This window comes from Eubalaena glacialis, chromosome 14, assembly GCF_028564815.1.
Source record: "Eubalaena glacialis isolate mEubGla1 chromosome 14, mEubGla1.1.hap2.+ XY, whole genome shotgun sequence".
In the NCBI taxonomy this organism is placed as follows: Eukaryota; Metazoa; Chordata; class Mammalia; order Artiodactyla; family Balaenidae; genus Eubalaena; species Eubalaena glacialis.
In genome coordinates this window covers 86,671,815-86,688,710 of record NC_083729.1, presented here as the reverse complement: position 1 = coordinate 86,688,710, position 16,896 = coordinate 86,671,815, and the positions used below count along the sequence as shown (strand labels likewise).

The window sequence follows — 16,896 nt, the reverse complement described above, 5'->3', positions numbered from 1 at the left end:
GGACTTCTTAAATGATGGAATGAGGAGGCTCATCAAGTCCTCTCCCTAAAAAGAAAAGATAAAACTAGACAAAATAGTCTAAACAGCCACTTAAAGACTCTAGAAATTGGCCAACAACATATAACGAATTGAGAAACATTTAATTCAAGAAAATCTACTGACCATCAGTAAGAGCAACTGTGGAGTTTCAGACTGGAGTTGCTCCATCACACTCCTCTCACTCCCACAGCTCCATGGGGCAGAAGTGGTATGAGAGAGGGACAGGGGATTTCACACTGTAGGGCTCTGCCAAAACCAGGAGTGACCCCAATGGCAAACAAAGAGATAAAACTAAAATCACAACTAGACTAAGGTCTTGATACTGGTGAGACAAGAGATAACCAGGAAGATCAGTCAGACATTTAACAGGGAGGTCTGTGGAACAAGACCGACAAACCAGGCTTTGATAAGATACTACTAATCTCCGGTGGTCCAGAAGGCTGTGCCCCTTACAAGGTTGTCAGAAGAGACCAAAGAGGTCCTTGGTGAGTTACTCATTCCTGGCTCAATGAGAGGCCTTGTGACAACCACTGGGGACTAGAAAACTACCAGATCCACTGGCAAATGGTGGAAGCCTTACTGGCTCAAAGTGTTTGAGCACAACCACTGACAAACCACAGCTGACACTAAGACACTGACCCAGGGCAAGCCCTAGGAAGCCAGGCTTAAAAATAAAAACAAGAACTTAAAAAACAAAAACAAACAAAAACAAAGAAAACAAAACTGAGAAGAGGCATCAGCAGTTGCATACAATAGAAGCCAAAGACATAACAGAATTAGTCCACCTGATTCACTAGGCAAATAAATTAAAAAAAAAACAAACCCAAACTACCACATTTGTAGGAGCCAACAGAATCTATCTCTGAGAGACCCAGATTTTGGACTTAGCAGACAAAGACTCAAAAACAGGGAACCATGTTGAAAGAAAAGTGTGATGATGACTCATCAAAAGAGGACATCAATAAATAGAAAAAAAATTATTAAAAAAAAAAACTTGAACATTTTGGAGTTAAAAAGTTCAGTAACAAATTTAAAAATTCACTGAAGGGGCTGAACAGTAGCTATAACCTGGCAGAAGAAAGAATCAAAGAACTTAAAGATAGATTAATAGAAACTAAACAGGAATGAAGAAAAATGGACAGAGCCCTGAGAGATCTGCAGGATAACCTCAAGTGCACCAGTGGAGTTCCAGAAGGCGAGGAGACAGAGAAATAGGCAGAAAGAATATTTGAAGAAATAATGACAGAAAATGTTCAAAATTTGACAAAATACATCAATCTACACAACTAAAAAACTCAGTAAACTCCCAGTAGGATAAATACAAAAGATAGCCACACCAAGACACACCCTAGTTAAATTGTTAAAAGCCAAGATCAAAAAGAAAATCTTGACAGCAAGAGAAAAATCACTCACTGTGTAGAAGGGAACCCAAATAAGAGTAACAGCTTAATTTTAATCATAAGCAATGGAGACCAGAGGCAATGAAGTAACATATTCAAAGGACTAAACAAGAGAAAAAAATTGTCATGCAAGAATTCCGCATGCAGCAATATTATCTTTAAAAATGAAGGTAAAATAAAGAATTCCCAGACTTAAAAAGACTAAGAAAATTCACTGCTAGAAGATTAGCATGATGAGAAATATCACAGAAAGTTTATCAGGGTGAAATGAAGTGACACCAGATGGTAACTAAAAGCCACATGAAGAAAAAAGGGGTGATTGTAAAAGATGATTATATAGGTAAATATAAAAGACAGTAAAAATTACCTTTTTCTATTTTCTTCTCTTAAAGGCTGATTTAAAAGATAACTTCAAAAATAATTCTAAAGTTGTATGCTTGATCTTATAACAGATAAAGATGTAACAAATATTACAAAGACAGAACAAAGGCAAGGGGAGGGAGGTACTGGAGTTATACTGTAGCAAAGAAATGACACCAGCAGAAACTCATATTCATAGGAAAATATAAGGAATACTAGAAACGTTAATATTTAGGCTAATATTAAAGACTATCAATACATTTTTCTCCTTTCTTCTCTGAATTCCTTTAAAAGATATAAGATCAAATAAGACATTAATAGCACCACAGTTTTATTGGGTTTGTAACATTTATAAACATAATATATGTAACAATACATAATATATGTAACAATAATAGCATAAAGGAAGAAGAAAGAAATGGATCTATATTGGAACAAAATCTTTTTTTAACTAGAATTAAGCTACTAGTAATAGAAAATAGTAAGTTAAGATACATATTGTAATGCCTAGAGTAACCATGAAGAAAATAACTTAAAAAAAGAGAAAAAGACACAAGAGACATGCAATATGTAGAAAACAAATAGCAAAATGAGAGAAGAAAATTCAATCACATCTATGACAACTTTTTTTTTTTTTTTTTTTGCCGCACCAAGTGGCTTGTGGGAGCTTAGTCCCCCAACCAGGGATTTAACCAAGGCCCTCAGTAGTGAAAGTGCAGAGTCCTAACCACTGGACCGGTGGGGAATTCCCCATAATAACTTTAAATGTGAACAATTAAATGCTCTTAAAGCCACATTGTGTGACTGGATGAAATAGCAAGATTAAAGCACATGCTGTCAGCAAGAGACACTTTAGAGTCAAAGACACAGACATAAACTGAAAGCATTAAGACTGAAAACATACCGTGCAAATGGTAACTATAAGAGAGATTCATGGCTATGTTAATAACAGACAAAAAATGTTATTAGAGACAAGAGAGACATATCTATATCCTCAAGAAGATATAACAAGTATAAACACATACAAACCTAACAGAGACCCAAAATATATAAAGAAAAAACTGAAAACATTGAGGGGAGAAATAAAATTCAACAATAAATTTGGGAACTTCAATAGCCCACTCTCAATAATGGATAGAAAAACTATACATAAAATGAGCAAATGTATAGAAAATTTGAACATAAGTATCAACAAAACCGACCTAACTAACAGCAGACCCACCAACAGCAGAATCCACATTCTTCCTAAGTACACAAGAAATTCTCCAGAAAAGACCATATGCTAGAGGATAAAACAGGTCAATTATTTTAAAACGACAGAAACTATACAAAGTATGTTCTCTGACCACAATGGTCAGAATTTAGAATTAACAGAAGGAAAATAAGGAAAATCCACAAATATTTGCAAATTATAACAATACACTTCTAAATAATGCATGATCAAAGAAGAAATAGTAAAAGCGAGATTAGAAAATCTGAGTTGAATGAAAACCAAAAAACGTCAAAATTTGTGGGATGCAGCTAAAGCAGTACCTTAGAGGGAAATCTGTAATTGTAAATGCCTATATGATGTGGAGAAAAAAAGAATGGTCTCAAATCAATTATCTAAGTTGTCACCTTAAGAAATTAGCAAAAGAAGAGGAAACTAAACCCAAACTAAAAAGAAAATAATAAAGAACAGAATAAAAAATCAACTAAAAAGAGAACAAAAATAAAGAAAAATCAATGAAACCAAAAGTTGGTTTGAGATGCTCAAAAAGATAGAAAACCTTTAGCCAGACAGACCAAGAAAAAAAAAACAAAGAGGAGACAAAGATCACCAAAATTAGAATCAAAAGAGGAGACACCACTACTGACCTTACAGAAACTTAAAGGACTGTAAAAGAATGCTATGAACAACTTTATGCTCACAACTTAGATGAAAAACAATAATCAGAAACTCAAAAATTACTGATAATGACTCAAGATGAAAAAGAAAATGACAATACAGTAAACTGAATTAGTAATTTTAAAATCCTCCCCCCAAAAATGCTTTATTGATGAATCCCAACAAACATTCAAAACAGGAAATAATATAATTCTTCACAAACTCTTGCAGAAAGTAGAGAAGGATGGAACACTTCCCAACTAATCCTACGAGGTTACTATTAATCTGAAATCAAAGCCAGAGAAACACACCTTAAGAAAAGAAAGTTACTGATCCATATCCTCATAGGTATAGATCACAAATTCCTCAACAAAATACTACAAACGACATCCAGTACCATATAAAGAGGATTATATACCACGATCAAGTGGGATTTATTCCAGGAATGCAAGGTTGGTTGAATACCAATTAACATAATACATCATATATTAGTAAAAAAAGGGAAAAACCCATCTCAATAAATATACAAAAAGCATCTATCACTCACCAACAGAAACTCACCACAAACTAGGAAAAGAAGGGAATTTCATCAAACTGACAAAGGACATCTGTGAAAAACCCACTGCTAATATCATAGTTAATGGTGAAAATCTGAACATTTTCCCCCAAAATACTGGGAACAAGGCAAGTATGTCTGTTCTTACCACTTCTATTCAACAATGTATTGGTCTAGCCAGAGAAATAGGGCAAAAAAAGAGAAATAAGCAGCAGTTAAGAATGGAAAGGAAGAATTAAATTGTCTTTGATAGATGACATGACACTGATTACAGAAAGTCCTAAGCAATCCATGAAAAATTACTGGAATAAAAAAATTTCAGTATAGTTGCAGGATACAAGATCTATAAAATCAACTGCACCTTTATACTAACAACGGAAGATTAAATAAAGTGACTCCATTCACAAGAGCATCAAAAACAATAAATATACTTGGCAATAAATTTAACAAAAGAATCATAAATCCTATACTCTGAAAACTACAAAACACTGCTGGATGAAATTTTAAGAGAGATAAATAAATGGAGAGACAGCCTATTTCCATGGATTGGAAGATTTAATATTAATAAGATGGTAATTCTCCATAAAATTGATCTACAGATTCAATGCAATCTCTATCAAAGTCTGAGTAGACTTTTGCAGAAACTGCTGACCCTAAAATCTGTATGGAAAAGCAAGTGACCTAGGATAGTCAAAACTATCTGAGAGCAAGAATAATGTTGGAAGACTTATATTTCCCAATTTCAAAACTTCCCATAAAACTATAGTAACTGAAAACAGTATGGTACTGACGTAAGAACAGATATACAAATGAATGAAACAGAACTCAAAAGTCGAAAAATAAACTCTCACATTTCTGATCACTTGATTTGTCAAAAATGACAAGGCAACACAATGGGGGAAGAGTAGTCTTTTAAACAAATGATGCTGGTTAAATTCATTAAAAAATGATGTTAGTCCCTTACATCACACCATACAAAAAAATTATCTTAACAAAGAGTTAAAGATACAAGAACAAAAAGTATAAATTTTTAAGAAGAAAACACAGGGCAAAATATTCATGATCTTGGGTTAGGCAAAGATTTCTTCAATACAACACCAGAGGCATGCTCTAGTAAAAGAAAAACTTAATAAACTGGATGTTACCAAAATTAAAAATTTATGCACTTCAAAAGAAACTATTAAAAAATGAAAGGAACTCTTACAACTCAATAATAAAAAGACAAATTCCAAAATTTTAAAATGGACAAAAATTTGAATAGATGTTTCAACAATGAAGATTATAGGAATGGCCAATAAACATACGAAGATATGCTCAACACCATGGAAATGCAAATTAAAACTGCAATAAGATATACTACTTCACATCCTTTAGAACGGTTATAATGGAAAAGCAGACAGTAACAAGTATTAGTGAGGATGTAGAGAAACGAGAACCCTCAACTGATAAAAATCTTCAGTTGCAAAGCCACTCTGAAAAATAGTTTAGTAGTTTCTGAAAAAGTTAAACACAAATTTACCATATGATTCAGCAATTTCACTCCTAGGAACATATCCAAAAGAAATAAAAATATGCTTCCATGCAAAGATTCATATGAGAATGTTTATAACAGTACTACTTATAATAGCCAAAAAAGTGGAAACTCAAATGTCCTTCAACTGGTGAATGGACAGTAATAAAATGTGGTATATTTATGCAACAAAACACTATTTGTCAGTAAAAAGGAACAAAGTACTGATAGAGCAACAACACAGATGAATAGGCTTAAGTGAAATAAGCCAGACACAAAAGACTACATATTATATGATTGCATTTATAATGAAATTTCCAGAGAAGGCAGCTCTCTAGAGACAGAAAAACAGATTAGTAGTTGCATGGGGCTAGGAATGGGGAATGACTGCAAACTGGCACAAGGAATTTTTCTGGGGTGATGAAAATATTCTAAAGTTGAGTAGTGGTGATGGTTGCACAACTCTGTAAATTTACAAAATGTCACTGAATTGTACACTTAAAATGGGTCAATTTTATGGTATGTAAATCATATCTCAACCAAGCTGTTTAAAAATTGTTGAGCTAAAGAGGCCCATAGCATATTGTTACGTGGAAAATCATATGCATCCACAAAATTTATTATCTAATTTTTAATGAATTTTTTTTTTTAACATGAGGCTCATAAACAGATTAACAAGGGTAGTTCTTGTTATCTCACTGGGGAGTGAGATAATGGGGGAACTTTTACTTTCTGATTACACCCATTCTTGTTTTTAAATCATCAAACACAGTACACAAACTGTCTCTCTTACACATAGGTATACAACAAGGGAGTTGGCCTGAGTAGGTGCTGTGGGGAAGAAGCAGAGACACATGCAGGAGAAGGGAGAGGATTTAGTGGGTGGAGGTCAGAGATACTGCTCAACATCCTAAAATGAAGAGGACAGTGCCCCACAGCAGAGAATTATTCAGCCCAAAAATGTCAACAGTGCTGGGGTTGAGAAACCCCAGTTTACAATAATAGACTTTGTTAGTCCTTTAGAGATTCAGAAAATCTATTCCTATCCAGACTTTACAGAAGGAAAAGGCAAATACTGATATATAGGTATTAAAACAAAAATTAAAAACTAGAATTATATATGAAAAGATTAAGAAAAAGAAAGCTAAGAACAGTTTTTAGCTTTAAAATAGTTTAGCATCCTCAAAGCAAACTAAAGTAGTTTTTAGTGTATTATTTATGCTAAGCTGACATAACTAAAGAAAACTTTCTCTTGAAGCCTAGTAGAAGTAGTAGTAGAAGTCTACCTCATTAAGTAGGCCAAACAGTAAGCCAGCTAGGCATGTGAACTTGACTAAATATTGATAGAAGCCTCATTAACCCACCAGATTTAAACAACTAAAGGGATCAGATGCCTCAGAATGACTAACCTAAATACGTAAGGCAAAAACTCAACTAGAGGGCATAAGCTCAGAATACCGCTGTATACCGATAAACCATCACTCAAAGAGCACATTAAAATTTGGAGGAACAAAGAAAAAAATGATGAAGCAGTCACCATTCTGTCTTAGGTAAGAGTGAGGTCCTTGGGTTAGACCCTGTTAAAGACCTATTATGTCTCCACAAAAACTGGACAAAGATACCACTCCAAGACTGTATTTTTAAAAGTGCTCCTCAATAAAAGCCTTTAGTTGTATAGTTTTAATGATCACAGAGGAGTGGGGAGGAAAGGAGGAAAGAGAAGAGGAAAAATAAATACCTCGATCCTCCGTTTTGCTTTGTCATAAGCCCGTTCTTCTTTAGTTCGATCATCATCAGAGTCATACTCAGATTCTGAGCTCACTTCTTTACTTGGCTTTTTATCCAATGTTTTCCCCGCATCCTTCTCATCTGACACCTTTTCATCTTCTTCATCGCCTTCACTGCCTTCACTGTCTCCTTCTTCTTCCTCTTCTTCTTCACTCTCTTCATCATCCTCTTCTTCCTCCTCTTCCTCCTCTTCCTCTTCAGGGTTTTCTTTTACTTCTATATGCACCGTGTTTCCTACTTTCAGGAAAAGAGATTTTGAAATAAATGAAAGTTAAAAATGGGATTTCTATCAAGATAGAGACCTTAAAGGAAAAATAATACTGAACATGTACTAAATAAGGCAGTAACATTTTAACACAGCATTAATTCCAAATTAATGTTTTCATACATCATAAATGCAAAGTGTTTGTCTACATTGCTACAATGAAGACTGCCATTTAACAGTAAAAACTTAATGCATTAACCATACTTAAGCTAATAAACAAGAAAAGCATTACTAAGCCAGGATACAAGAGAGGACAGAAACCCAGGGAGGTGGACACGAAGCCTAGTACTTTCTTCCCCGTGGGGTCATTTGCGGATCCTGGAGGAGGCAGCTGAAAAGCTATGCAGCTCGTAGTGGCCCCTCAAAGCTTAGGGGTCCAGGCACTGGGAGTTCAGGCCTACCAAGGATTTCCATGGGGCGAGGGAGATGGACACTGGGTAATACCCTTATCGTGGGGTGAAATCCTGAAAAACTGTATCGTAGCAGTAAGGATAAACGAGAAGTAAACAGGGCCTCCCCATTACTGGCATATCACCTCCAGATTCTCTAAATTCCACATGTGGAATAAGATAACTCTATGTTGCTAGTTCACTCAGACTCCTGGTAGATGTACATATAAATTCTCTCTGGAGGAAGAAAACACCAACCTTGACATCAAATTATTTCTACAGTTGCAAACAATTGAGGAGAAAATTAATGAACCAGAACACAGATCAGAAGAAACAATCTACAATGAACCATGGAGACTCAATAGGTAAAAAAATACAGAAAAGAGGAAAAGATACAGTGATAGAGTAAGAAGGTCTATCATAGGCTTAACTAATATCCCTGAGAAGAAATAGTGGCTCATAACACTGCAAAACTGATAAAAACATATAGGCAGAATAAATAAAAAGAAAACAAACCTAGCCACATTATAATAAAACTGATGAAAACGAAAGACACATGAAAAATTTAGGCTGGTACCTGACTTTTTTTTTTTTAATAAATTTATTTATTTATTTATTTATTTATTTATTTATTTTTTGGCTGTGTTGGGTCTTCATTTCTGTGCAAGGGCTTTCTCTAGTTGGGGCAAGTGGGGGCCACTCTTCATCGCGGTGCGCGGGCCTCTCACTGTCGCGGCCTCTCTTGTTGCGGAGCACAGGCTTCCAGACACACAAGCTCAGTAGTTGTGGCTCACGGGCCCAGTTGCTCCGCGGCATGTGGGATCTTCCCAGACCAGGGCTCGAACCTGTGTCCCCTGCATTGGCAGGCAGATTCTCAACCACTGCGCCACCAGGGAAGCCCTAGGCTGGTACCTGACTTCTCAACAGAAACAATAAAAGCCAAGACAAGGGACTAATATCTTCAAAGTATTAATAAAATTACGACTAAGAATTCCTCATTCAGTATGTCACCTTCAAGAATGAAGATGAGATAAAGATATTTTCAGAAAAGCAAAAATGGAATGTCTCAGTAACAGATTCATACTGAAGGAAATTCTAAAAGGTATTCTTCAGGCTGGAAGAAATGATCCCAAATAAAGGTCAGAGGTGCAGGAAAAAATGAAGCATAACAAAAGCTAAGAATATGGGTAAACTTAAATATATACTGACTGCTTTTTAAAAAAAGCTATTATGGGGTTTAAAACAGAGAATTAAAATTAATGAGAACAATGGTATATAAATTGAGAATTGGTTAAATGTTGTTTATGTATTCTTTGGTCTTTACATTGCCTGCAAAGAAGGTAATAGTAGACAGTGATAGTTCAAAGATCCACATTAGGCCCAGTCGGAGGGCCGAGGAGCGGTGGTCTGGGTTGGGCAGAGCGGGGGAAGGCAGGGTGCAGCCGTTGTGCGGCGTAGTCCCCCAACCTGCTGCCAGCTCTGTAGCCTGTCAGGCCCCAGCACTGTCTGCTGATCTCGGGCTGGAGCCATGGGGGTGCCTGGGGGAGGTTTAACACTAAGGGTATTCCTTATCGTGGCTTTTAAAGGTCTTCCATTTTCTCAGATTGCTTTCTTTTCACCCCTCCATGCTGTTCCCGCACCCCTGGAAAGGACCTACCTTTCAAGGTCCCCCTCAAGTGTCCCCCTCTAGAAGTCTTTTACAGCCCCTTCCTCGCCCCTCATCCAACACACTTAGGTGTCTCCTTTGGGCCCCACAGAAATGTCTGAACACCGCTGTTAGGGCTTCGCTCCTTCAACAACGAAACGTGTTTATTGGCGCCTGTCATTTGTCAGGCACTGTTTTTTAATTTCTGCATTAGTTTCTGTCTCTCATCAGATTTGAGGGCAGGAGCCATGTCATTATGGAATCCGTAGAGGGAAAGGGGAAGAGGCAGGCTTTGGAATCAGGCCCAGGCGGCTCCAGATGCAGCTCCACCACTTAAGGACAGCTGCCTGCCCTCTGACAACTTTCCTAACCCCCTCAGCCCCTCTCAGCTTTTGTGAGGATTTAAAAGGCATCTATCAGGAAGGGGTGGGCACTTACACAGAGCAGTTGCCCACCCATCCATTTATTCTTGCACAAATCCTTGTTTGGGGTGTCTAGTGTGCAAAGCACTGCCACAGGCATTGCAGGGAACAGAGAAATCAAGTCCTCATCTTCTAGTGGGGGCTGACGTGAGAGGAGGTGATAAGGACTGGGAGGAGGAATACTGGGTGAGAAGATGGAGAAAAAGGAAAAAAAAAAAAAAAAAAGATCCACGTTAAAACTCTCTAGAGTAACCACTAAAAGTAAGCAGAAAAGTACAAAACTTCCAAGCTCATGAAAGGAGAAAAAAATTCAAATAATCCAAAAGATGATTAGAAAGGAGAGAAAAAGAAACAGAACAAATAAGAACTTAATAAGATGATAAATATAAAATCAATATACTTTATTAACTCTATCAAATGTTAGATGTAATGGGCTAAGTACTCTAGGTAAAATATAAAAATTGACAAACTGGATTTAAAACCTCAACTATATGCTGTTTAAGGATGTAGAAAGTGTAATAAAGACAGAAGATCATGTAAATTAAAGCTGGTATAGCTATTAATATCAGATAAGGTAGACTTTAAGGCAAAAGACATCGCTAGAAATAAAACGATAAAACAGTTAATTCATCAGAAAGATATAAGATTACATTCATCTAATAATATAGCACCAAAATATATAAAGCAAAAATTAATATAACTCATGGAGAAACAGACAATCTACAAGCACGATGGGAGATTTGAACACACAACTCTCAGTGAGAGAGAGAAAAAGCACACCAGAAAAAAAACTCAGAACAGAACATAAGAGGTGAACAAAATGATCAGCAAACTTAACTAAATATAGGTAACAAGTCACCCAACAAATGCAGAATATAAACTCTTTCCAATCACATATGAAACATTTATAATAATTTACAACCCAACAAATGGTTGGTTAAGTCAACATATTTCAAAGGATAGAACCATGTATTTTTCTGATCACAATGAAGTAACAAAGATAAGTAAAGTCCTCACTTTCATAAACTAAGAAATATACTTCTGGGGCTTCCCTCGTGGCGCAGTAGTTGAGAATCTGCCTGCCAATGCAGGGGACACGGGTTCGAGCCCTGGTCTGGGAAGATTCCACATGCTGCGGAGCGGCTGGGCCCGTGAGCCACAACTACTGAGCCTGTGCGTCTGGAGCCTGTGCTCCGCAACAAGAGAGGCCGTGATAGTGAGAGGCCCGCGCACCGCGATGAAGAGTGGCCCCCGCTCGCCGCAACTAGAGAAAGCCCTCGCACAGAAACGAAGACCCAACACAGCCAAAAATAAATTAATTAATTAATTAATTAAATTAAAAAAATATATATGGAAAATCTCTCATGTTTAAAAAAAAAAAAGAAATATACTTCTAAATAAATCACAGGTAAAAGTTAATTTATCAAAATAGAAATTTTAAAATATCAACATATCAGACCTTACAGAATTTGGCTAAAGCCAGGCTTAAAGAAAAATTTGTAGTTTTGAAAAACGACTGAAAAAACAGAGCCAAATATTCATTTCAAAAAGTTAGCAAAAAGCCAGCAAATTAAACCCTAAAAAAGAAGACAGGAAGAAATGACAAAAACACTTTTTATTCATAGTGATTAGGAACTAAACTATTCATTTGTATTATCTTTGTATTATATTTTAAGTTCAAGAGGTTTTTTTGGTAGGTTAGCTTTAATAACTTATCCCCATTTTTAACATTATCACTCTGGGAAAAAATGTATTCTAAAGCCTAGGCAACTATCTTACAAATGACTTTCTGAAAAACCATTTATTAATAAAATCAGGATCCATATGAGGACTTAGGAACCATGACAATGGAGAGAGCAAGACTGGTCTCTGTCCCCAGGAATGTTCATACAGCTTTCATCATCGGGAGACTATTTCTTTAAATATATACACACCTCCAATAACCACTGGACTTATCAATGTGTGCTTATGCGCTACTCACCTGTTTCTCTCTCCTCATCACTAGCCATAGCTTCCCAATCATCCAATCCAGCATCCTCAGTTTCTTCTTCCTCTTCTGTAAATAAAATTTTCATTAAAGACACAGAATATATCTAGACACATAAGATTGCTTTTAGAAAAAAAAAAAATATGTAGAAAATTATCCTGACATAAAAAAAGAAATGTTTTAGTTATGCAAAAAGTACGTACACAATTTCATTACCTTTGGAACTAGTTTTCAATATACCTAGCATGTTAAATCCTCTACTATTACGAAATGCTTCACAATTTCCTCGTGTTTTGAATACACTATATTAAACTTAACGCACATTTCATATCTGAGGTAATTAAAACATTAGCAACTCATTGAAATGTTCCTTTAGATCTTGAAAAGGGTAAATGATGGCATTCAGTTCTTGAGGATAAAAGAAATTTCACATATATCTTCTTTCTGATCTTCAACCTATACTTTATACGTAAGAATGTACTGTTTATTTTGCTTTAACCTCTACAAATATAAATAAATACAACTTAAATTACACAGTTGGAGGTACAAACCTACACTTCTATTCCAGTTGAAAATAAGAACAGTACGTTGTGCTTACAACCCAAAAAATAGCCAGAAAGATATAATTTTGAATTTATAGACTTTAAACTCTCATTAACAAAAATTACTCTTTTTACTGAAATCTAATCAAGCAAAATTATTCTCAAGTGAAAGGAAGATGAGATTGGGACACTGTAGTATTTGTTTCCCTGTCATAATTACTACTTGCCAACAAGTTTGGATACGCCTTCTTGAGGAGGAAATGAGTCAGAAACACATACCCCTAACTCCTCCTAAATTAGCAATTCTTTCTAGTGCTACAAATATCACCTAAAATAGGGAACTGCTGTTAAGTCTATCAATGTGAATTTCTCTAACCTCATCCTGTTAAGCTGAGGTGTGCCCAGGAAAATGATCCTTTTTATACTGAGAATAGGAGGGGAAGAAGAATAGGATCAGTAATACCTTTCACCAGCGTGGGTCAGTCTTAACATTCTCTAAAGCTGCTCCCATTCCTGTCTTTAAACACTGGAGATTCTCCTGATTTTATGAAACATACATTTAGCCAGCCTCTGGCTCTCCTAGCAACAGCTATCTCATGAATTAGAACAATGTTTATCTTAAAGAAAAAAAAAAAATCCAGAGATTTTCTCCAATCTCAAAACACACATACAAAATGAGTAAGTTGAATCCCCTTACTAATTTAGTAAAGAGAAGCTGACCTCTAAAGATTTTAAAATGCCAATTTTTATGACTCTTAATAAAAGTTCTAATTAAAAATGCTTCCAGGGCTTCCCTGGTGGCGCAGTGGTTGAGAGTCTGCCTGCCAATGTAGGGGACACGGGTTCGAGCCCTGGTCTGGGAGGATCCCGCATGCCGCGGAGCGGCTAGGCCCGTGAGCCACAATTGCTGGGCCTGCGCGTCTGGAGCCTGTGCCCCGCAACGGGAGAGGCCGCGATGGTGAGAGGCCCGCGCACCGCGATGAGGAGTGGTCCCCGCTTGCCGCAACTGGAGAGAGCCCTCGCGCAGAAACGAAGACCCAACACAGACAAAAATAAATGAATAAATAAATAAATAAAAAATAATAAAAAATAATAAAGGAATTCCTTTAAAAAAAAAAAAAAATGCTTCCAATTTGCTTCCAAAGGATTAAATAAAGAACTTTAGTTCTTCTTGGTACCGCTTAAGAATTCTGACCCATAAATAAAAACATCAGAGAAAATCCAAATACCTCTCTCTATCCTCTCTACAAAACATTTTACCAACACTATTGTAAACAACAAAAGTGATTTAAGTCTCACCTCTACACTTTTTTCAGTGGAAATGAAATGATTTAGAGAAAAGAAAGAACTATGAAGAAGGTCATCTTGCCAGATGTTTGGTTTCCCCAAACTAACGATAACCAAGACAACTTATGACACATCAGTGATATTTAATAGGAATTAATTAGTCAACACTACTGACCTGGTTCAACAGGAGGTGGTGTCTCTTCTTTTTCAGGTACTCCTTGTTCCACAACTTCTACAGCAGCACTTAATTCCATTGGTTCACATACTGAAAAAAGGAACAGAAACCAAGTTAACAATACTTTTCAGTGCATAATTTGTTAGGATACTCTGTTAAGTACTGAATAAAAACCGGTAGTACAACCTAAATTCTTTAGCAAGTTTAGAAAACATTTAAATATCAGCTATGCATTGTTGTTTTTTTAAACAGGAAACTAGTTTTTCTTTCTGCTCAAGAATAGAATGTAAAATTACAGAAGGTTGAGAAGGAAACAGAAAACATAAGAATGATAGTTGTGCTTTTCAGAGTTAAGAACAGTTATTCATAGCATAGGATCCAGATTCTTCAAACAAAAGTACTTTCCCACTAACCTGTCATTTGAATCAGTTGAGAATGATAATAACAAGAAACAAGGTATAGGAAGTAAGTTTCAGTTGCAATTCTGATTTGTTGATTTCTTTTTAAGACTTCTGTCTTGAAGGTTATGGGGGAAAAGGCAAACAAAATTGTTTCTAAATCACAGGCTATTTTGTATGCAAACCTTTATTTTCCAGCTGCTGTGGTGTTTTTTTCTTCTTTTTATCTTCATAAATTGGCCTTTTCTTTGGCAAAGAGTCTTTTGATGGCACTTCAACACCTGAGGGATAAAAATGGAAAATTTCAGGGTTTATACTACTTGTCACCTAAGAAATACTACTTAAGAAGATAACATTTTATTCACCTCAGAGATACATACCCTAAAATATAAAAGAACATTCATAGAAAACCCTCTTTTTTAATGTAAGGTATTTTAAAATTTATATACGTTTAAATTCCATTTTTTTGGTGTCCAGTTCTATGACTTTTGACAAATGCATGTAGTTACACAACCACCATCATAATGAAGATTCAGAACAGTTCCATCACCCTGTGCTGCTCTGGGAAGTTAAACCCTATTCACATCCTTATGCCCCTGGCAGCTACTGATCTGTTCTCCAACCCAAAACATGTGCTCTTTCCAGAAAGTCACAGAAATAAAACTTTACAGTCTGGCTATCATCATAATGGATCTGAGTCATCCTCGTTGCTATATGTACCAGTACTTCATTTCTTTTTATTGCCGAATAGTATTCCATTGTATGGATGTACCACAGTTCCTTGATTCGACAGGCAGCTGAAGGACATTTGAGTTCTAGTTTTTGACAATTATGAATAAAGCTGTTAGGAACATTTGCATGCAGATTTTTCTGTGAACATTTCTCTGGGGTAAATACTGTGGAGTGGGAATGATGGGACATTAAGATAAATATGTACAGTTGACTCTTGAACAACATGGGGGTCAGGGCTGCCAACTCTCCTTGCAGCCAAAAATCTGCATATACCTTATAGTCAGCCCTCCGTATACATGTTTCCTCCATACTCATGGTTCCACATCCTCGGATTCAACCAATCACAAATCGTGTAGTTACTGTAGTATTTATTATTGGAAAAAAATCCACCTATAAGTAAACCCACACAGTTCAAACCCGTGTTGTTCAAGGGTCAACTGTATTTAAATTTGTAAGAAACTGCCAACTGTTTTCTAAAGTGGCTTTACAATTCTGCATTCCCACCAGTAATATATGAGAGTTCCAACTGCTCTTACCAGCATTTGGTAAAGACAGATGTTGGGTTCTTTTAAATTTACATATTCTAATAAATGTGTAGTGATATCTCATAGTGGTCTTAATTTGAATTTCCCTAATGATGTCGAGCATTCTTTCCATGTGCTTATATTGAATAGTTTCTTGGTGAAGTGTCTCTTCAAACTTTTCCCCATTTTTAAATAGGATTGTTTTTCTCATTGTTGAGTTTCGAGTTATCTTTATATATATTTTTATACACACACACACACACACACACACACACACAGTTATCACGTGTGACTTTCAGGTACTGTCTTTGAATTCTCTCAATGGTGTCTTTTACACAGCAAAAGTTTTTAACTGGATTTCCTCAATTTTATAATTTTTTCCTTTTATGGATTATGCTTTTGAAGTTGTAACTAAGCACTTCCTGCCTAACACAAACTCACAAAGATTTTCTCCTACGTTTTCCTCTAAAAGTTTTTTAGTTGTGTATTTTATATGTAGATCTACAATCCATTTTGAGTTAAATTTTATGTAACGATTGAGATTTAGGACTAAGTTTTTTTGTTTTGAGGTTTTTTTTTACACAATAAATGTCTAATTGTTCCACTATCACTTGTTGCAAACATCATATTTTATCTACTGAATTGTCTTTTTCTATGACAGAAAAAAAAAACCTGACCATACGTAGACTCTATTCTGGTCTATTGATCTGTCTATCCTTTTGCCAGTATCACACTGTACTGATTACTGTTTTTACAGTTAGTCTTGAAATCGGATATTGTGAGTCCTCCAAGGTTTGTTCTTTTTCAAAAATACTTTGGCCATTCTAACTCCTTTATCTTTTCATACACATTTTAGAAATAGCTTATAGATATCCACAAAATATTCTGCTGCAATTTTGATTGAGATTGTACTGAATCTACAAATCAGTTTAGAACTGGTATCTTAACAACATCAAATCTTCCAATCCATGAATGCAACATCTCTCCATTTACACAGGTCTTTGATTATT

General features: G+C 35.8%; 1 protein-coding gene across 2 annotated transcripts in view; it reads right to left on the bottom strand.

The window, feature by feature from the left end:
- EIF5B (eukaryotic translation initiation factor 5B) overlaps positions 1–16,896 on the bottom strand; it is a 69,574-nt gene that overhangs the window by 22,267 nt on the left and 30,411 nt on the right. The window contains exons 7-10 of one of the 2 annotated variants that reach the window (XM_061168541.1): positions 14,816–14,911; positions 14,233–14,322; positions 12,223–12,297; positions 7,471–7,757 (exon numbers count right to left, since the gene is read on the bottom strand). In XM_061168541.1, the coding sequence (XP_061024524.1) occupies positions 7,471–7,757; positions 12,223–12,297; positions 14,233–14,322; positions 14,816–14,911 (548 nt within the window). The remainder of the gene's footprint in view (positions 1–7,470; positions 7,758–12,222; positions 12,298–14,232; positions 14,323–14,815; positions 14,912–16,896) is intronic. The other variant, XM_061168542.1, reaches the window with a different exon arrangement.